The 23,108-nt window shown below is 38.0% G+C and overlaps 1 protein-coding gene across 2 annotated transcripts in view; it reads left to right on the top strand.

The window, feature by feature from the left end:
- Positions 1–23,108, top strand: part of MIB1 (MIB E3 ubiquitin protein ligase 1) — a 41,980-nt gene that overhangs the window by 4,109 nt on the left and 14,763 nt on the right. For both annotated transcript variants that reach the window (XM_083518217.1, XM_083518218.1), the window contains exons 4-12: positions 2,612–2,716; positions 5,039–5,105; positions 5,817–6,021; positions 6,342–6,525; positions 7,891–8,035; positions 9,378–9,511; positions 10,391–10,498; positions 11,480–11,677; positions 14,462–14,613. In XM_083518217.1, the coding sequence (XP_083374343.1) occupies positions 2,612–2,716; positions 5,039–5,105; positions 5,817–6,021; positions 6,342–6,525; positions 7,891–8,035; positions 9,378–9,511; positions 10,391–10,498; positions 11,480–11,677; positions 14,462–14,613 (1,298 nt within the window). The remainder of the gene's footprint in view (positions 1–2,611; positions 2,717–5,038; positions 5,106–5,816; positions 6,022–6,341; positions 6,526–7,890; positions 8,036–9,377; positions 9,512–10,390; positions 10,499–11,479; positions 11,678–14,461; positions 14,614–23,108) is intronic.

Below are 23,108 nucleotides of genomic sequence, written 5' to 3'. Positions count from 1 at the left end.
GGAAGAGGGGCTGTCAATACATTTTATAGGTCAAGTTGCTAGTATCTGCACCCACTTGGATCTCATTATAGTAGCAGAGCCAAATATGGATATAGTGAGTGTACCATCTAGTCATGTTATAGTGATTACTTTTCCACTGTTACATGTCTAGATGATACACTAGGTACACTGAGGACATGGACAGTCTACGTATATATTCTTGTATTCTTGATCCTGGTCCCTCATTGTTAAGTAGAGCCCGCCCATGGACTACTTGGACCACAGAAGTGACTTACGCTTCTCTAAGGGAAATGCAGTAAATGAAGACATATTGAGACCCATGGGGGGCAGGAAGGGACTGACTGACCCTTAACTAGCATCCAGTTTCTAACTTGCCTTTAAACTTGCTATTGAAATGCTTGGTGGTTTCTCCAATTAGTACTGAATAATGCCAATTGCTTGAATCCATCCTAATATGTTTTTTGGCCTGGTTCCAAGAAAAATATCTTTATTGTCCTTTGAGGGATAGATTTGGGTGTCTGGTATGTGTGTACCTACTGATTCTCCTGGATCAGCCTTGGTATTGTGTCTGGTTTGGCTTGCTGACTTGGAACTTGAGGACACTTGTGTTGCAGCCACTCTAGTTCTTTCTGGAAGGTTGATGCCAGAAGGCAGTGCTGGGGGAAGGCTGCTCTGCCCCATGGTTTTGGTGAGTAGAGTACTACAGGGTTCCTTTTTGTCCCTCAAGCTTTTTAACATCTCTAGGAAGCCATTGGCTGAGATCATCCAGAGGTTTGACCTGAAGTGCTGTTAATGTCAGTAGCAGCTCTGCTATACATTTCTACCAGATAATTCCAGGGCGGTGGTAGACACCCCAAGCCATTGTTAGGCAATACTGGAATAGATGGGAGCAAACAAATGGAAGCATAATTCAGACAAGGTAGAGGTACTGTTAGTGGGGAATTCTATTGAACAGGATAGAATTATGCTCCCTCTGACAGAGCCAAGTTTTCAGCTTTTGGATTCTGGGTCCCTGCTCCTGCCAACCTAGCAGTTCCAAAGCATGTCAAAGTGCAAGTAGATAAATAGGTACCGCTCTGGTGGGAAGGTAAACGGCATTTCTGTGCGCTGCTCTGGTCATGCTGGCCACATAACCCGGAAGCTGTATGCCGGCCCCCTCGGCCAATAAAGTGAGATGAGCGCCACAACCCCATAGTTGTCTCTGACTGGACCTAACGGTCAGGGGCCCCTTTACCTTTTATGCTCATATGAACCTCTCCAACTGGATTTGGGATCTTCATTCTAGACTCTGACCTTTCACTAAATCAGACCTAGTTGAGTACAGAAAGTGCCTTTTTTGTAGTGGCACCCAGATACATAATTTAGAACTGTACACTGGCTCACGCTGAATCCCAGACCAATTTGGGTTGACCTGGCATTTAGCTAGAGTAGGTTGAGGCAGTCCCATGTTGGATTGTGCTTGCCCAGAGCATCCAGGGCCCATCCAAAGGGTGTGGGGGAGTCAAGGGGTTGAAGGAGATGCATACATCACCTACTCCCCATGATTGCATGTTTAATTAGTTTTTTAAACCCTGATTGAAGTCAGCAAGTCTCTTGATTTAGCTCTGGTCTAGATGTGTGCTGGATTGAGGCTGCTTTGAAGTGCCAGATTGGGCCCTGAATCGGATCCGGGTATGTTTGCATGGGGTGTACACATTCTTAATGATATTCTCTTTGTGTTAAAGCCTTTCCTAAATAAAATCATGCTTATCTTGATATGCTAGGTTTTTAAGACAAATTAAGCAGTTTTACATTTTGCTATGTTGTGAATTTATTGGTTGTCCAGTGTTTTTATATTTTGTGTAAGCTTACTTCACTAATGTTTAAATTGAAGGAAAGCTCCACTTTTGTTACTTGGTTTAAAACATAAAATGGAGGTTTGTCTGTTTTCTTGTGTCTAAGGAAATACATGGTACTTATAGCTGATTTTAGTTTGAAAATTAAGACTCTTCCTCTAAATGTTTGTAAATATTGAGGCATAACTTGGCTTGCTGTTTTGCTGATATGCAAGCATATAGTCACCAACAGAGACCCTCCTGTGTGTTCCAAAATTTTCTAAGAGCAGAGAAGAGGGCTTTGGGGGGACAGTGCCCAGGCTTTGGAACTCCTTTCCCAGAGAGAGAGCCGCCTTGGCCATTCCCTGATGCCGTGTGAAGAGCTTCCTTTTTGAAAACCTTTGGCTGTTAAGGGGTTTCTCTTTCCATTTTTTGGTGCTGCCTTAATGTATTTTTAAATAATGATGTTGTAGTTTTTTTGGGTTTTTCGTATTTTTATTTATATATTATAACTTTGTTTCTTGGCTGTCTTGAACTTTTTCAACAGGTAGCACATAAATGTCTTAAATTAGGACGCGGTAACCTTTGGCCTTCCATTCCTATCAGCCCTAGCAAGCACATCCTATGGTCAGAGATGGTGGGAGTTGTTGTTCAGCAACATCTGGGAAGTCAAACGTGCTGCACAACTGTTTTAAGCAAATGATTAATAAATGGAAGGATTCTTATCTATATGTTGTGGATAAATATTATTTACGTTTTTGGCAACATACTCCCATTCCTCTTCTTTACTTTGCTAGGTCACTGAAATCCAAGACTGGAGTGCATCAAGTCCACACAGTGCAGCATATGTTTTATGGGACAATGGCGCTAAAAACCTTTACAGAGTTGGCTTTGAGGGCATGGTAAGGAGTAAAGCAATACAAAGAGTAAAATTGCTTCATGGGGGAATAGTAAAAACGGCTTGCGCTGTGCTATTATCTTCTTTTGTTATATCCTTCTGTCAGTTTGCATGCTATTAGCCACTTCATTGTTCCTACAACTGTAGGGACAACTCATGCATATGCATAAGTCTGGTCTCAGTTCATTAAACATGCAAACTACTTACAACTTATGAGCTAGCTTCTATTCCAATCAGAGGCATTTAGTTTTGTAAATAAGATACTTATTTACAACAAAATAAATGAGAAAATTGCTGAAAAGAGTTTAGTTCCCTAATATAATGTTAATTTATTTACATCCTAGGCTGTAGTAAACATTTGGATAGTTTCATACTATTTTAGTGCTCTTTGAAGTTTGACTAAATTTCAAGTTTTAGAAGTGAACTTCCCATGTGATTCCAATAATACTACAGAATCTTTGGCAAAACTGGGACAGTTTTTACTTTTCTCCAGTTTGACACTGTTCTATGTAGCAAACTGAGAAATACTATGTTTCAGCAGAATAAAGTAGTGTTAAATGGGACTCATTAAACATGACCATACCTGCTATAATAGAATATCAAATGTATTTCTTCACCTTAGTGAAGTCATTATTCCCTTTTTTAAAATCTCAGTTTACTGTTACTGCGTTTAGTAGTCTTAGTAGTTTGCACAAATATTGTCTAATCAAACTTCACCCCTCCTTTTCTATTTGGAAACAGTGATGTACTAATTTTCAGTTGTCCCTTACCTGCGATTTATTTCATATGCAGGAAGTTTCCTATATGCCAGTGCCAAAATTTTGTAACTTATGTGTAAATATGATTATACTTTTATTCCTGTTGTGTTGGCTGTTGTATTTAAATTCACCTTTCTCCTAAATTCTGAAGGAAATAGTTTTATTTTGAAAAAATTGTTGCTGAATAGAAGGTATCATTTGAGTCTAGAATCCTCTTTTGGAAGGTTTTTTCTTCTTCTTCCTATTTAAGCAAAGACATGCCTAGCTATTGGAAGCAGCTCAGTCATTTGTTTTTCATGTACATGCTTTGATTATTTCTGATCACACTGAATTGGTGAGAGGAGTGAAAAAAGAGCAGTGCATTTCAATGAATCCTTAGAAATATAGGGTCAGATTATAGCAAGTATATTTGTAACATCGCAGCATGCTGTGTGAATGAATGCATATGTGTTTTGCCTCGTACTTGAGGTATTTTTTTTATAAATGTTCTGGTTCTGAGGCAATCTGTTTAGCAGCCTTCATTCTGGTGTGTGTTCATATAACTTGGTGGATGACATATTCTTTTCATGATGCAATCTGCCAGTACCTCAAGTTTAGTACTTGGGACCTTTTTTTCTCAAGTAAGAAAGAGAAAGATTTTTGAACAGCACATGGCTGGCCCATACACCACCTGTTCCTTTGTTTACTCCTCTAGTTCCAGATGATACAGATTAGAAGACTCTTCCTGTTCGCTTCACACTTTAGTGTACATGCGTTGAATGACCTTTACCCAATGGGAATTGCTTCAGAGATAGCACCAGATGGCTGCTATTTGGATTAGGAATAGTGAAAGCAAGAGTTAGGGAAGAAGAAACATATTAGAATTTGTTGCTATCTACAGTATATTCAATAGTGATTACTTTTTAAAATAAGTTGCTTATGTATCCGAAAGGATAAAATAGCATCCAGAATACTTCAGTGTGCTTGTTCAAAATTCTAGAAACCATAAATTTTGGTAAAACTATTTAACTACTGTGCATAGAAAGTTTATTTTTACTTTTAAAAATACAAGTTAAGCTTTTGCAGACTATTTTGGGAAACTTTAATACAACATGGTACTATTAGACTGGTGAAACAAAGGATGATAGTGTGGACAAAGCCTTCTGTGAGTTGACTCTGATTGAGAGGGCACATGATATGAACAGGATGATTGATGAAAGCATTATTTTCATATATTTTAACCATAAAATATATCAGTGGTTTACAACAATACTACATAAAACCACACAAAAATGCCATATAAAATTTAAAATTACATCCATATCAACAGGACTAGCATTTCCCTTTATAGTGCTCTTGAATTAGCACTTGAAACAGTATCTGACACAAAGCACAGTCATCTATTTTTCAAATTTCCATAGGCCACAGAAGGAAGGATACAACGTAAGGAACGTTAGGGGGAAGCATGTTGAAAAAATGGTCTAGATACTAGATTACTACTGTGATACAAATTCTGGCTCAGTATTTAAGTATTCAGATACTTAAAGCTAAAGATCTGTGTCTTTGTCTCTGCATTTGTTTTATTTTAGTCAGACCTTAAATGTGTTCAGGATGCGAAAGGAGGGTCCTTCTACAGAGACCACTGTCCTGTGCTTGGTGAGTTAAATGTAGCATAATTTGAATTTTGCTCTGTGATTTATATTGACTCAAGTTTTTTGTGTCGTATCCAATACTGGAGCTCCAGCGATGCAGTGGAATTCTGTGTGTGCAATGGAATGTCTCCTCTAGCTTCCCACATATCCTCAAAAACATGAGCTATGAAGCTGTGGTTGAGTGGACCCCCTTCCACAGATTTAGAGTTGGGATTGGGGTAAGGAGGAGAAACAGAAATCCCATTGTACCAGTGGAACCCTGCTGGTGCAGCATTCGATACAACCCTGTGTGTGTGCATAACCTAGTAGGGAATTGACACCACTCAAGGTAAAAATACTTTTTTGTCTAGTATTTATCATAGTTAACAGTTCCTAGCTGTATGCTACTTCTGTTAGCTGTAGTGGTGATACTATTATCTATATTGCTTAGTGAGTTGACTTCTACATACATTTCACCGCTTGCTGGTTATACTACCTCTTCTCCTTGCCCTGCTCCCTCCCAAATCTCCTTTGCAGGGTTGTGAGGGAGCTCCCAGATTTACTGGGTGCACAAGAGAGAGAAGGGGAGGGAATTCTGCTCTGCCAAGGTTAAATCATTGCACTACCAGAATGAGAACCTTAGCACTACAATGGATCCAGTTGGTAGTTTTGTTATTTGCAAAAGTGAATGAGGATTCCTAAACATTACCTTGTCTTTTTAAAATTCTAACTTTAGGTGAACAAAACGGTAACCGAAATCCTGGTGGACTGCAGATCGGTGATCTAGTAAACATTGATCTTGACTTGGAGATTGTTCAGTCTTTGCAGCATGGCCATGGAGGATGGACTGATGGAATGTTTGAAACTTTAACTACTACTGGCACAGTTTGTGGCATAGATGAAGATCATGACATTGTTGTTCAGTATCCAAGTGGCAATAGGTACATTCTGCCATTATTTCTTGCCTGGAATACTTAATGGGAATCAGCCTTGGGAGTCAGTTATCAAATTGAATTAGCATGTGGGGCCAGTAATTTATTACAGAAATGTGACTACATTAATCCTTTTCATTTTACTTTAAACATTTGAGGGATACTCTTAAACTAGTAGATACAACCATGGAGACGTATTGGATTCTTGCAAAATCAACCAGTTGTAGACTGGCAGATGTGGGTTAAGATTGGTTAGTAATGTAGCTATACAGTTAATATAAACACTAAACACTTCATCATAATGTTTCATGGCCATTGATACTTTTCAGGTGGACTTTTAACCCTGCTGTTCTCACCAAAGCCAACGTTGTCCGAAGTGGAGATGCTGCTCAAGGTGCTGAAGGCGGTACCTCACAATTTCAAGTGGGTGATCTTGTCCAAGTTTGTTATGACCTAGAAAGAATTAAGCTGCTTCAAAGAGGACACGGCGAATGGGCTGAAGCAATGCTTCCTGTAAGTTTAAGCTAAGTCTGGTTTCTTCTAAATGAGGAACCGTTCAATGCTGAAGGGAAACCTTTCGTTTTTGTGCTTATAGAATGGTGCAAAAACCCTTATACATTATTGCTGTAGGAGTTGGGCAGAAATCTGTGCACCAGTACAGATGTTGGCTCATGTACACAATTGGCTGGTGTCAATTGTGCCATTGTATCAGTGTCAGGATGCTGGTGTCCACTCATGTCTTGTGCTGGTATAGGAATTCCTAGTATAATGCTATAATTCTGTCTCTTAAAGCTTGGAAATAGAAGAATTTGCTAGTGAAATGTTAGTCTTGATACTTGATTAAATCAACATGTGAAGAAGACTTGTCATTTCCCTCTTTCAGGACAATTGTTCTAGTTGCTCTTTTACAACCACAGCTTATCCCAGAAAATAATTAATTTCTGTTAACAACACATTCAATGAGATTTTATGGATATTTGTGATACCCTTTGAAATAAAAGTGTGGCAGGTCTTTTTCCTATGCAAATCGAGACCACCATCCCCATATAATTAGCTCAATGGAAGGAGAATACAGAATGTGTCTTCTGCTGGATGTATTTTCAAGTTATTTACTTACATTTGCCATTGTGCTGCAAGTAAGCGACAAGTTGGTGGGAAAGCATGTCCTTTTTTTAGAGGAGCACTGACAGTTGTCATTCTCATTCTCTGGCCTCTCCCATTTATTAAGCTTATGCTAAGGATTGGATAACTATACAATGCTGTAACTATTGATTTTCTTAGAATTTATTAATTTTCTGGCTCTAAGGAAACAAAAAATTCCAACAGGAGGCGCTTGAATAGCTATAATGGTCTGGAAGATGTAGGACCACATAAGTAACACCTGGAATTATTGGAAAATAAAATGTCTTTCTGAACATAACAGTAATTAACTAGATTTTAATTTAATGATGATCTATTCTGCACATTTCTAGCTCTCATCTTTGCTTATTGTTACAATTCAAGCAATAGTGGTGCCTATTCCCACATGGTACCATCAAAGTTTTGGACTATAACTCCCCTCAGCCGCAAACAGCATGGCCAGAAGTCAGAGATGATGGGAGTTGTAGGGGTTTTTTTGCTTTTGTTTTAAAAACTCAGTTTCAATTAATTTCATGAGTCTACTACCCTAAGTTAGTCATGTTCATTAATTTCAGTGCATCTACTCTGAGTTGGGCTTGCATTAGATACAACTCATAGTCCAAACCTTCTGGAAGACAGTAGACTGGGGGAGGCTAGAGTATATACAGCTTGATTGAAAATATAGTTTGGGATGTGACAATCTGTACTTACAAAGCTGTAACATAATAAATGTGTTTGACTGTCTTGTCTTCAATGTAGACTTTAGGTAAAGTTGGAAGGGTCCAGCAGATCTATTCAGATAGTGACTTAAAAGTAGAGGTTTGTGGAACTTCTTGGACATACAATCCAGCTGCTGTGTCAAAGGTAGCATCAGCAGGCTCCGCTATAAGCAATGCATCTGGGGGTAAGTTAGAAAGTTAGTGTCTACACGATGTGAAATTATGAAAGGTGTGTGATCTAAGAGAAAAATATTTAGTGAAAGTACTACATTAACTTTCAGGGAAATAAAATTTTCTTAATGTAAAACAGTTCTGTCAATTATTCTTTTTCCAGATAAGAGTGGAAGGATAATTGGGTGCTTTTACTTTATACATGAATTGATTTTAGAAGATGCTTTTGTTGTATGGTGTTCTAACTTGCTTCAGAAGAATAAAAAAGCAGGTTGTGAATATAAATAACATGCCTCCTTAGAAAAAGCCCTATTGAAGTCAGTGGGGTTTACTTCCAGGTAATCGTTTGTAGGACTGCAACCTTACTAGGTCAGATGCAGCTAAAATGTTCTATCAGTAGTAAGCACTAGACAGTCCACAAGATGGTGCAAGAAAGCTTGTAGGCAATTTCAGTGGAAGTAATTCCTTGCATGTTCTCAGTCAGGCTAATTGAAGGCCAACAAACTGAAATTTAATCCTGGTAAGACAAATTCTGTGGGTGAACCACTGGCAGCTCAGACAAGTCAGGTGCCATTTCATGTCTCAGCTGCCCTCAGCTATACACCTATTTCTAAACTCTCTTAGTCTGCTCAACTTTAGGTTCCTTTAGAACCTTCCTTTTTTTTTCTTTGGGGAGTAGAAGTGAATGCTGTCCATAGAAAAGAACAGAGAAATCCATAATTTTAGAGTTAAGTGGGAGGAAACATACTGTGCTCCTGTCCAACCACACCTAAAGGTAGGAGCCAAAGGCACAATTCTCTGCCTTTGCCATTCATTCTGAACACTCAATGAAATGAGTGTTTTCTTATCTCTATTTCCTCAACGTTCTATAAGTCATGGAATCTCACAGGGCTATATGAGTTTTTAAATGTACAGTCCTATAGTTCTGTATGCCATATGAATACCCTCAATATGTAGAAGTACTGCTGTATTGTTTGCTGGCCATATTTTACTTCTAAATGGATAGGCACTTGACCCACCCATGTTCACTACTAGAGGGAATGATTCTTAATATTTAAGTTATGTAGTGGTGAATATGTTTTTGCTGCTATTTTTTCTGGAGCAATTTGCAACATTTTAAGTAGATAATTTGTTTGGTTTATGTGTTAATAATAATAATAATAATAATAATAATAATAATAATAATAATAATAATTTTATTTATATCCCCCCTCCCCAGCCGAAGCTGGGCTCAGGGCGGCTAACAACAATAAAGTTATAAAGTTTGAGTTATAAATACACAGAAGTTCATTCAAGTGCAACACAACATTCAGATATTGTGATTTGTATTAAAATAAATTGTTACAATATTCACAGAGCGCTTGTCCCAGTTATTGAAGAAACTGTTTGAAACTCAAGAGTCTGGGGATCTTAATGAAGAGCTGGTTAAAGCAGCTGCTAATGGAGATGTAGCCAAAGTGGAAGATTTGCTTAAGAGACCAGATGTGGATGTGAGTACTTTACATTTTAACTGCTAATGCAGAAAGATACTTCCAATTCCTTTCTAGGGTTTTTTTAAAAAATGGCACTTCTCAGTGGTCAAAACGAAGATAGGCCTTCCTTTCATGATATTTGCAGCTAAAGTTATAATGGCATTGAATGAAAGGAAGAAATTTAATTGTACAGCGCTTAAAAGGGAAAATCAGTCCAAATCTGGTGTTCTTCAGCTTGTTGCTTTCGTTAGATACCTGTACACTGTATTGTTGTCAAAAGCTTTTTTATATTGTTTCAACTTACCCAGAAGAGGAACTTTTATCCTGAAATATTTGTTATAATTATCCCTTCAAGTAGCTAGGATTTGGGTAGAATGCCCTGGTTCATCCAAGAGAAGAAATAGGGAATGATGACATGTAGCCTTCACCTAATTGTCTTGCTTTGGATTTCCCTGTATCATGGGGTCTGCAGATACACCGATAAGCATTTAAAATGTCTTGAAAAAGTAGTTGTATTCGTAATGTTTTAATAGATAATAATTTGTCAGAATTTGATCCGAGCTAGCCAAATGACTTTAAGGATGATCATTTGGAATTTTTAAAATTTTTAATTTAAATCTTAAATTCTTTAGTAGATTTAAAGGTTTTTATAGTTCATTACTTTAGCTAAGCTGGTAAGTGAAAGAGATACTGGAATTTGAAGAGACAGTTCATCAAATGACAAGTATTAAAATGTGTTCAATGCATTTTTTGTAAAGTATGTTAGATTATTTACTTGTCATTCAATATTGAATTTGTTCTCGAGATAGTTTGGTGCAGTTCTTGAGCATATGTACATATAATAAATGTATGCTGTATTTGTAAGCTGCCTTGACTTGATTTATCATGTATTTCCAGGTGAATGGGCAGTGTGCAGGACACACAGCTATGCAAGCTGCTAGTCAGAATGGGCATGTTGATATTTTGAAATTGCTTCTGAAGCAGAATGTGGATGTAGAAGCTGAGGTATTTAAATCTTTAATTTGTCAACTAAATGCTACTAATAGAAGTCACTTAGTGTTACATAATGATTTTAAACTTTCAGATCAGTCATTTTTAAATGTTTCTGGCTAAGGAATATTTTTACTTTTTATGACTCCTTCTTTTATTTCAGTCTGTTTAATTTGATTGTTTCCAGTCTTTTTAAGCAAACACCATAGCCTTGAGGCATCTTAAAAGACTAACAGACATATTAATAAACTTTTGTGGACTACTGTCCACTTCATCTGATGTATTCAGTATTATCCTGAGTTGCAGGTATGTACATATATGCCTGTACCTTGGGGAGAGGATTGTATACAGTGAGGTCAGAAGGAAATGAAATGCAGAAAAATACAAATTGTGATAATTACGGTACATAGTTTAACAGTGGCCATTCAAGAGATGAGACATCCATATTGTGATAGGGACTGTGCTTTCAAGTGAAGAGGCACGAAACCTGTGTTCTGCAGCTTGTGCTACCTTCCTAAACCGTAGAATTCTGCCCTAGTCTTTGCATTGTAGCTTCACTAGACTATTACATGGAATAGTTGTACATTTTAACAGCAAAATAACTGGTGTGATGCATAAGTAGTGCAATTTGTGTTGTTTACATCTTGCCAAAATGGCACATGGACTGTACTGTTAGGATAATTGTGATGTTTTATGCCATTGCAACATTTTGCTTTGTGGCTATTTATTTATTTAATGAAATATTTATAAACCTCTCTTTCAAAAGAAATATATAGGCAGCATACAACTTGTACAATATAATAAAAACAGTAAAAGTATCCATAAAACATAAATAAAACATCAGTAGATATTGGTTGGTTCAATAACAAAATTCATGTTGTGGAGGCCTGTATAAGACAGGTTTGCTATTGGTATAGAAAGTGCTTAATCAGGAGCCAGAGTTATTGTCCAGTGCAAGAGTAATATGACTAATTCCACTGAATGTTGATCATTTAGGACAAAGATGGAGACAGGGCTGTTCACCATGCAGCTTTTGGTGATGAAGGAGCTGTAATAGAAGTTTTGCACAGAGGCAGTGCGGATCTCAATGCTCGTAATAAACGTAGACAGACACCACTTCATATTGCTGTTAATAAAGGTCATCTCCAAGTAGTAAAGACACTACTGGACTTCGGTTGCCACCCCAGCCTCCAGGTAATTCAAGCTCCTGTTTATTATTTGTTTTGATACAATAAAATGTATGGAAACGTGGAGTTTTTGAATGTACATAAATAACATTAAAGTTATAAAATGGGATCTGCCTCCAAATTTCCATATAATTGTTAGATTTGAGCAGTTTTTCTTGCTGTATGCATTGATATGTATATGGAAATATATGCAATTATGACCTTAAACATGCATTATAACATTGATCTATGTAATTATAACCTTGATTTGTTGCCATTATTTCTTGGATTTGACTTGAACATGTTACTGTCAGTTCAGTTGTGGATCTTCTGTGGTGTTTAATAGTTTAGATCATAGACAGACAACTTTTGTAATCTCGGGGATCTTCTACTATTGATTGAAACAGTATGTCTCAGATTTTCAATGAAGTTGGTTTCATCTGACAGGAAGGGCTTCATAGTTAATAGAGTGCATGTATGTTCAGGGATAGCATGGTGTGTTGATGTATTACATTGCAAGATGTTATCTAGAGCAGTGTTTCCCAACCACTGTTCCGCGGCACACTAGTGTGCCGCGAGATGTTGCCTGGTGTGCCGCGGGAAAAATTAAAAAAATCGAAAGATAGCTTCATATCCGGAGAGGCGGCCTTCAGGCGAGTTTTAATTTTAATTTTCCTTCTCCCACTTAATGCCCCACACTTGCCCGAGCAGCTTGCAGTCCTTGGTAACCACGGCGACCCGAGGGAGGGGAGGGAACAGGGAAGTCGAGGGCGGCGGCGAGCCGCGATGACGTCAGTGGGCCGCGCCGCCTCGCCCTGGCACGGTGTGAGAGCCCCAGCTAGTGGCGCGAGCTTCAGAATAGGTGGGATCCGTGTGCGCGAGACCGAGATCGCGGGTAAGGAGCTCAGCCCTGGGCAGGAGGAAGCGGGGCCGCGCGTGCGGGCCACATCCCCACAGAGAGCGAGCCTCCCCTGGCCCACCACTCCGGGCAGGTCCACTCGCATGAGGGGGCGGTGATGGCGACGGCCGGCAGCTTGCCTGCAATGCCATCCCTCGAGCAGGCGAGGAGCCCGGAGGCTACCAGATGCGAGTCCTCTTTCCCACCCTGCTCGGGAGTCCAGAGCACTTGGTCGCATTCAGGATCTAGAGTGGGGAAGCGGGGCTTGTGTCTGGGCTGGACACATTGGGCTGCCTGTGCCGCTCGACCTGCGGGGAGAAATCAGGGTGGGAGTCACGACCGTGAGGCAGGGCTGCCAAGTGTGGCAGAAGAGGACACGGCCGTCGCACCTGTCCTTAGGTAGGAGCTTCTTCCGTGTCGACCTGCTGCCCTAAAGTCTTGGCTTTTTGGCGGTTGGCACAGAAGGAAGGCAAGGGGGAGGGGAAAAAATTGAAACTTACACTTTCGTGCGTCCCTCCCGGCGTGACGCTGCGCGCTGACGTCACGGGGCTGTAATGGTGGTGTGCCTCGAGATTTTTTTCATGAAACAAGTGTGCCTTTGCCCAAAAAAGGTTGGGAAACACTGATCTAGAGATCTGGAGTGCAATGGTGCAATCTGGAGTGCAATCGTATCTGTATACTGATGGCACCCAACGCTCTCCCATCAGATGCCAGGAAGGCAGTGGAAACTCTTAGTCAATGTTGAGAGGCTGTAATGAACTGGATGAGGGTGAACAAGCTGATCTGGAAATGGGTGTTCAACCTCTTCTGGATGGGATAGGTATCACCTTATCAGGTTTACAGTCGGGGGACACTTCCATTCACAGCTGTGCTCCTGCAGGCCAGTTTATGGCTGTAGCGAAGCATGCTTTGGTATATGCTTTAGTTATGTCGACATTGGACTATTTCAACACACTATACAAGAGGTGTCCTTTAAATAGTGTGTGGAAACTACACTTAGTATTTACAGATACTACAGATACAATTTCCAAACAAATGACAAAATAACTATTGGAATTCCTCAAACATAGATGGAAATGTATTAGACATTTTCATCATACCTGGTGTTCTTTAAATATATGGTTGGTCTCTACTTGCATGTTTTATATACAGTGGAACCTTGGTTCTTGAACTGCTTAGTTGACGAACAAATTGGCTCCCAAACACTGCAAACCTGGAAGTAAGTGCTCTGGTTTGCAAACGTTTTTCAGAAGCCGAACGTCTGACGCAGAAGTGCAGAAAGCTTCAGCAGCCAATCAAAAGCCACACCTTGGTTGTCGAATTGTTTCAAGAGTTGAATGGTCTCCCAGAACAGATTAAGTTCAAGAACCAAGGTTCCATTATAATTTATGCTGCTATTCAGGTGAACCTTACAAAGCGGTTTACATAGAAACAGTAAGCATAAATTAAAATTGTAGAATGAAGCAGCAAAAAGAAGCTACAAAGGGGAAAAGTTATATTGAAAGTTGTATTTCTCCTCTCCTCAGGGCAAGATAGGTATTGAGTAGCCTACTGGAATAGTTTAGGAGAAGGAGGGACCACTTCAGCTGAAATATAGGGAGCTAGATGATGGACAGCTCTCCAGTCTTTTCTATTTTTTCCTCCTCCCCTCAGGGCATGATAGTCCTTAGCTAGCCCAGTGGTGGTTATTGGAGTGGGGAAAACAACCTCAGCTGAAACATGGGGATTAAAAGGTCATAGTATTTTATCAAAAGTTACATTTTGCATTGATCAAGTTAACATTCGTGTTTTTATATTCTGTATACAGTAAATGTAATCTTTCTATAACACAAATTACTAAATGTAACTTTTGCATCAGACGTTTTCTCTGCAAATATGCAGTATAAGCAGGAATTAACTAATGCCTATTTTTAGGATTCTGAGGGTGACACGCCCCTTCATGATGCAATAAGTAAAAAACGTGATGACATCTTGGCCGTACTTTTAGAAGCTGGAGCAGATGTTACTATTACAAATAACAATGGATTTAATGCTCTCCATCATGCTGCACTAAGAGGAAATCCAAGGTACAGTAAACATTTGTTAGTTCCTAAAGTTCATCAAGAAAAAAAATAGATTTCATTGTGGGAAAGACTATACATTTGTTAAATGCAAGTTTCATTTGTACATTATGGCTTTTCTGTTGCTAAGTGGTTTAAATGTTCCCAGCAGCCCAAGTGAGCATTCCAGGCAAGTCATGAGCTGTAACAAAGTTTATTGAAGGTTTGCAGCTTGTGATTTGTCAAGAAAGAGAAACTATGAGCCTGGTTTCAGATGGCATGTTAAACCAAACCACATTTTAGTTCACAGCACCAGCATGACTGGATAGAAAAGCAAAGCAGCTGCAGTCTTCGCGTCATGTGCTAAGTCATAGTCTGTCTTAGTATTATGTGCGAACCAGGTCATAGTTAATTTAAAAGTGAATGCTCTTCATGTCTGCTCAGATCTTAAACTCATTAAGCTCAATGGGATTTATTTCCAGAAAGATGTACTTAAGTTTACAGTGTACTTAGGTTTGCTTAATTTGTTCCCGTTGCTTACACAATTACTTTTCTCTGGACACCGGTTGCTTTCCTAAAGCTTTAGTAAAAGCTATTCTACTTACCTTGTACTTCTAGTCATGTGATTACTATATAATTAGACTGCTTTCAATGCTTTCCCCTACTCTTCTTTGAATTTATTAACAAGCTTATCAACTCAGTCTTAGATCCTACTGCTTCAGCCCTGGAGTAATGCCATTAGTTACTTTCTCCGAACTATGACTTGATCTATAATAGCTGCATGTTAACCGTATCAATTTGATCTAATTTAATAGGATAGTTTTTGATCCCATAATGCCCTTGTGAAAGAGTACTACTATCACAGATTCATCTCATCTTAAGCTTTTATAATAATAATAATAATAATAATAATAATAATAATAATAATAATAATTTTTATTTATATCCCGCCCTCCCCGGCCAAAGCCGGGCTCAGGGCGGCTAACAACAATCAAATAAACAATCAAATAATAACACATTCTAAAAATATTTCATTATAAAAATTAGTTAAAATCAAATTGATGGCAACCGATTAAACACAATTCTGTGCAGGTTGCCAGAGGAGGGAGTCAGGCTGCGCCCTGACCAAAAGCCTGGCGGAACAACTCTGTCTTGCAGGCCCTGCGGAAAGATGTCAGGTCCCGCAGGGCCCTAGTCTCTTGTGACAGAGCATTCCACCAGTTTGGAGCCGCAGCCGAGAAGGCCCTGGCTCTAGTTGAGGCCAGCCTAACCTCTCTGAGGCCTGGGACCTTGAGGATGTTATTATTTGCAGACCGTAGGTTTCTCTGTGGGGCATACCAGGAGAGGCGGTCCCGTAGGTACGAGGGTCCTAGGCCGTATAGGGCTTTAAAGGTTAAAACCAGCACCTTAAACCTGATCCTGTACTCCACCGGGAGCCAGTGCAGCTGGTATAATACCGGATGAATGTGCTCTCGCAGCGAGGACCCCATAAGGAGTCTCGCCGCGGCATTCTGCACCCGCTGGAGTGGTGCTAGTGGTGCCTGATATCTGTATTGGCCCTTTGGTGTTGAAAAAAACACTCTAGTTTCATTTTCATCTTTGTTGATTTTTGTAGAACACAATAGAAAAGAGGTCTTAGTGAATGCTTGCTACTCTTTAAACTTAATTTGAGTAGTACAAAGATAGTATTAAAACAGAGGAATTGTAGCACAAATATATTTACATGTATTTTGCATTTATTTTCTAAGAACTGACATACATTTACTCTTTAAAAAAAGCAGTGACATAAAGCAAGAGGAACTGTTAACCTCAAATTCATATTGATATACAATAAGAATGTGCGGATGAGACACAATTTCCAATATTGTGGATTTTGGTTTGGAAGTGAGGTCCCTACTATAAGTTTGCCAGGAATAGATGCTGGTGGTCAGTTTTTGATAGTTTGTTTGCATTCATGTGCTTGACTGCTTTTAAAAAGCCTTCTTTTTCTTGAATATTTTCTTATTTCCATTATTAACATATCTTGTTGATGAAAGCATTTGTCCTGTAGTGATCAATACATAGCTACAGCTGGTTGAAGGGGACCAAATCCATTAAACAAGTGATTTGGTTCCATTTTACCAGCTTTAGCAAAGCATTGAAGTTTAAGAGGCATACAATTGTTTCCATGTTGTGTTCATTAAAGTGTTATTATGTGAAGAATACAAGATCTGCATGCAGTATATATTCCTTTTTAAATTTACAATTTTCCAAAGTTTCCCTAAATGGCTCATCTTTCTATAATAAAAAGTTCAAAAAAGTGAAACTCCAAATGTTAAACAATAGGAGAAAACACTTTCGTGGCTTTCAATAGTTGGTTTTGTTCTCTTTGTATGCTTTTTGTGACTTCTAATCATAATGGAAGATTCATAAAAGAAGATTTTAAGTCGTGGCCTTAAAATTGAATGTTCTCGTGAATGTTGAACTATTTAATACTAGTAATGTGTTTCTCTTGGCTATCGGGTATCATATTTATCTCCCAAGGGGATTACTTCAGTTAAAGAGAATACTATTTTTATATTAGTTTGCTACTGCCACATTTAATTACAGCAGCTGTTGACAGAGAACTGATTACGGGAAGGTGAAGAAGGAGCAATGTTAGCTTGCTAGTGGTGTTTGACAAATGCTTCTATAGTTGTACTTTGGAACAACCTTGGTTCATATTTCTGTGTTCTATAAGGCCTTTTCTGTAGTAATGTTCATTCAATCTAGAACATTGTGTGTGTGTGTGTGTGTTTGTGTTTTACATAAACAGTTCTTACCTCTCCTGTTGTTTCAATTAGCATAATACATAACCCTTGATATCAGAGTTAAAAGTGCATACACTTTTGATTTTGAAGAAATGTCAGTACATGCAGTAAATCAATATGATATTTAAAGGCTTACATTGAGCCAATCGAAAGGAAGGGTAATATTCAACTTATATATTAATAATGCATACATTAAATGTATCCTGCCAGCTTTGTTGCAAAGTGCCCTGGTGGTGATGAGATTTCTGTAAATATGCACTCATTCCTTGTTATTAAATATAGAAACGGCACATATTTGGCTTAAACCTTGAGCAGCAATAAAACTGGTATCTATTTTTATCAGTTATATGGAAACTGTTGTACAGGTCCAGCTGCTCGAGTGTTCTCTTGGATGGCAATAGTTTCATGTACTGGCTATATCAGGATAAAAAGTGACCATGGAAAGAAGCATGGTAGCATTTGATAATGTCAGCATCTGTTATCCTTGTCAGTCAAATGGTTGAGATGTTTGAGTTACAACTGTGTCAGCAGATGTCCAGAGTTCATCTTGTGCTTAGCTAGAATTCAACAGCTGACCTAAGTGATGGGGATGGCATTATAGTGTGGCTATGTTCTAAGAGAAACAAGACTTTACCGAGTTCTATGCGATTTTTATCTAAGGTTTGTTTTGCTGCTTGTTTACAATACTGGTGCAGGAAAAGGTGCAAAGTCTGACTCATGTTAATGCTCAATTTTAAGAATGTGAGCCTTCAAAAGTTAATCTTTAATTTGTTGCTCAGGTGCCCTATTTCTAGAAATGAGCAGTTCTTCATAGAATAAGCAAGGTTTGATTCCTTTGCTGCTAGTGAATTCTGCTCTTAGATTATAAATTGGTTGATTATAGTGTTAGTTTTAATACCAGTGTTGCTTTACAAACTATCTTTAAATATTGGTTGCTGGCTAAAACAAAATGTGCTTGCAACATACACAAAAACCATAACTTTCAATTTCAAATCTACATAATGAGAAACATTCACATCTTTAATATAATCCGAATTTGAAAACTTTTGATATTTTTAACATTACTTCATTTAGTAACAGCTAGAATTTGATTTTGAGAATCTGTACTACTTATGAATTGTTTGAGATGTTAATATGAGCTGAATTAATATATGGATTATGAATGTTTCTTTAAGGCTTCAGCTCTTGTTTTTTCAGTTTTTACCTGGTTCTTGCAAGTAATAGTTTAGGGGTAGAGCAAGCATTTCATTTCTTAACTCTTAATCAAAAAACCTGTTTAACAAATAACAAGATAATTTCATATTTTGTGGTTCAAATTTTGCCTCATGATATTCAGATTTAATCTACCATCTTTAAATTTCTCAAAACTTTAATTAGCATTCTTCTGATATTTGAAAACAAGCCTTTGGGAACTAAAGACATCTGGTTGCTGACATATGAAAGCTTTACACATGAATTGAATGAGAATTTAGATATGGCTGCTTGCAGCATAAGCAAGTATATGGTGCCTTATGGCCCAGATGTCATTGTGCCATAATATCAAATCCACTTACCCTGAGTTTTCAGCTAAATAATTTTTTTTTTTTAAAGGTTATGACCCTCAATTGATTAGTAGTGATCTTCTCACTCCTAAATCCTTACACAAGTGTCGTGTTTTTATTGTTTATTCTAGTGGTGTTGATTTTATTTTCTTAGGATAGATTTAGGACAGAAAATAAAGTGTCTGCTTCTACAACCAATATTGCTCTGACAATGAAGATATATGCAACACTTAGACAAATGTTAATGTTTCACAAATTGTACTACTATTCACCTGATCCTTTCACCCAAATACGACTAAAGTGGATTCCTCATTCTTTGATCAGCTTAGTTCAGTTTTCTTTTAGTTGTAGTTCATACCTGCCAAAAATACATACTTCTTTACATTCCATAATATTGTATCTGCATATGGGTACATAAAGAAGTATGTGCTCTGGACAGGTTTTAACAGCTGCTAATTGCCGGTTGAAACTGAAAACATTTTTTCTTTATCCTAAAGTGCAAAATAATTGTTCTCAATTAATTTCAGGAATTGGTTTTTGTGTTAATCTGCTGGTGAAGCTAAAATTCACGGTGTAGTTTACCTGCATAGTAGTTTAAAGCATATTAAAAGTCATTGTTTGTCTATGAGGATTTCAAGTACTTGTCTGGACTTCCATTGCTTCTTACTGTCAATTAAGCTTGCATATGAAGAATAATCTGCCTTCATCAAAAGTTGGCTGTACCAATTATATCCATGAAATGGGATGTTGTTCTCCACTTTGAGTTTGGTTTGCTGGCTGTCTGCATCCATATTTAATTCTGCTCATTCTAGAGGCTGAAGGCAATTATCCAAATAAAATGGAAATGATTTTCTTTGTAAAAAATCCCAATGCTAGTAGTTTGTTGTAGCTCGCACAATTTTTTTATCGAGTTATTGAAGATGATGCTGAGTACAAAATTCAAAGCGGGTGACGGGAAATCTTTGGCCTATAGTTGGCTCTAGTTCACGTATTGTGAGCTGGTCCTTACTGAACATTTATGAAATAATTAAGTTCATTCAATAGTTCCTATATTTGCAATACAGAGTCATTTGCCAGCTTACCACATTTACTATATCAGATATATTGCAATATTTAGCCATCTAATTAATTCCATCTCTTTCTGTTGAATCTGTTAGTGTGGCATAGAAATTACAAGATCAGGTGGCAAAAACCTATAAAATTAGTTTGTGGGTCAGCTATTTTTTAAGAGGTGAAATGTACAAATAACAGTTTTGAAAGGTGCTTAATTGCATTTGTGACATTGATTCGTGATCTGAACAAGGAAATAGGTTCTCATAAGTATTAATTTAGAGAAAAGCTTGAGTAAAACATCTAAATGATAGTCAGGCAAGAGAAAAACCATGTATGTTCAATTTCTGCAGCCCATGACAAAAAGCTAGTGCAGCTGACAGAGAGCAAATCAGAGCCTAGCAGTAGCTAGCACAGTACTACAAGGAGGAACAGCAATGCAGCATAAGAATTATAACTTGCTTGTTTTCAGATTTGAACTGGATTGTAATCATGCTTAAGAATAAAATACCTTTAATGTTCTCTCTTAGTAAACGTGTTGTGCAGTTAATGCATTGCCATCCTTTTTCCTTACTATAATAAAATGGTCACAAAATGCTAGCTAGATGTGGTTTGAAAGGGAGAACAAAGTGATGCATTTCTCTAAAATTAATACTTTTAGAAATTGCTTAGATAGCAATGGATGCAATGTTCTAAAATATAGCTAAGGCAAGATTTCTTGTCAAACAGGTACCTGTCTATGGTTTTTAGGTTAAATAGGATTTTTCCAAATTTACAGATGCTTGATACTTAAACACACTGGCAATAAGTGTTACCTACAGTAGAGATTAACAAAAACAATCTATTAAATGATACATGCAGACAGGAATCCTTTAAACATGTGGAATAATTTAGGACTTCTAATGCTCTGTTACCTGTAAGCTTATCATGCAGCATTTGCAGTTGGAAGAGAGGTAGTGACCTAGAGAGAGACATCAGCAGCAGCCATCTCATCTTGAGTGTTCACTCTATTCGCTGATTCAGCTCTTCGTTATGTGGGAGGGGGAGCAGTGAGAAGGTGAAAGTGAATACATATTTCACTTTCTAAAATAGTTATATCTAAAACGTAAACAAGAATTTTAATGGGTATCTGCTATGTGGATGCGTGGAAACAAGTTCCTTGTGGCTGCAAGACTGAAAGTAAAATATCCAGGGTAAGGCTGCTAGGAAACCCAAAGCAGGACAAAGTCTTCTTGTTTGTCAGTTGAAAACAACGAAAAAAATGTTCACGAAATCTTAAAAATTAAGCATGCACCTGCATCCCCCCCCATAAAGTATTTCCCCCTTCCTTCACTTCAGATGTTGCGCTTCGTCTCTCTTCTTCCTTGGGTTTCAGTTTCCAGCCAGATTTGTTGTAGCTATTTTCTGTCTTCAGATGTCGAATAGATGTTGTTAAGGTCAAGGCTCCCACATACATGCTATTTCAACTGGCTCAGAGTGAGCGAGCAAAACTGTTTCAGCTTTATAGGCAGCTAAGCATTCAAAACATCCACTCCCAGGCAAACAGACTCTCTTCTGCCTCTCTCTTCCCTGACCATATTTAGTCAACCATTGCAAAAAATAGTATCTCGGCTGTTGGTTGCAGTTCCAGGGGCAGAGCGTGGCTCTATCTTTCTTTCTCTATTGATTGTTCATCCTGCAGTCCCAACAGTGCTCAGTCATTTGTGCTGATATGTTTTTAGCAATGTCAAATAAAGTGAGGTATTCTGTTTCTACTTAGGTTTTTCTAGATTTTTTTTTAATCTTGAATTCACAAGCCTCGAGCATCTGTGACTCTGTTTTGAGGCATTAGACATCAAAACGAGGGGAAAGATACTGAGAAAAAACTAAGGAATAAGCAGCATTTAAATGTAATGCCATTTTAGAAATACTTCTGTGTGTGAAAACAAATTAAAATTTGAAGAATTGAACCTAAATCTGTTAATAAGCAAGATGGAAAAACTGTGCTTAGTTTTATTTTAAAATCTTTCATAGTGCAAGGGCAGCTGAGCTTAGGAAATACTGCAGTATATCTTATGAATAGTGAAAACAGCAGACAAAACAATATATTAAACATGGCTAAAAAGATGGTATTTCCTATTCATCTCTTGATAAAATACCTTATTGCAAGCAATTAGGGGTGGACTCTAATCAGATGGACCTCAAACAAGTAATTTCTATGCAGCATTCCTGTAATCACAGTTCTCCATTTATGGGAGGACTGCTGAAGGGAAGGATGGTTTTTGCTGTTGCAGGAAACTCCAACATGCAGCATTCAGAAAAGGGGGCAGAGAGGATGTGGGGGACAGCATCCCTTATTAAATGTTGTAAAATATTTGAAAGGAATAATGTGTTGGAAATATAATATGTAAGTGCAATATAAAATAAATGACAAATAAGAATTATTTAACCTTAGCTATATCACAAGGACTGCCTGGTATTACCTGTACATGCCTTTTTCCATGTTGCAACCTGCAAATGTTAGATGGATGATAATTAGATAGATAATGGCCATTTTCTCTGGTGGCACCCTATGTTTGGATTCTCCTGCCAAGGTCCCTCCACTGTTTAAATATATTAATTAAATTAATTAAATATATGTAAGGTATAACACACATACATTTCCTTTCCACATACTCCCCTAGCAGCACCTTCTGTTCTAACCAAGGTACTAGGTTCCCTGTATGTTCTTGGGAAATTATCATAGTTTAAAGGCTGGGGAAATTTTCTAAAGAAAAAAGCAGCGGAGCACTGTTGCTGCCATAGAATCTTGTATCTGAATTCCATTCATATACGTTAATAGGAAGAAAATATGTAGTGTCAGTCTAGCAGATTGAAGCACACCAGGTGGTACATGAGCTGCATGAACATAATTCCTGGATGTGAAGTAACTTAATCACAGGGAAGAAGCTGAGATTGAGGGCAGGGTTGGAAGTAGACATTCTGCATATGTACTTCTGTAAAAAAAGAAAGTCCGTATTTTCTTTCTTCAGGCAACCCCATATCACTGCATAATTAGGACATTGGTACAACATCACCTTCATGTTTCTTTCATGATAAACGTTGGGAAACTGTTTATAATTTATTACTTCTGGAATGTAATAATGTCCTTTTTGCATAGTTC

This window comes from Podarcis liolepis (assembly GCF_965112155.1).
Source record: "Podarcis liolepis genome assembly, chromosome: 8".
NCBI classification, from domain to species: Eukaryota; Metazoa; Chordata; class Lepidosauria; order Squamata; family Lacertidae; genus Podarcis; species Podarcis liolepis.
This window is presented reverse-complemented; position numbering and strand designations above follow the sequence as displayed.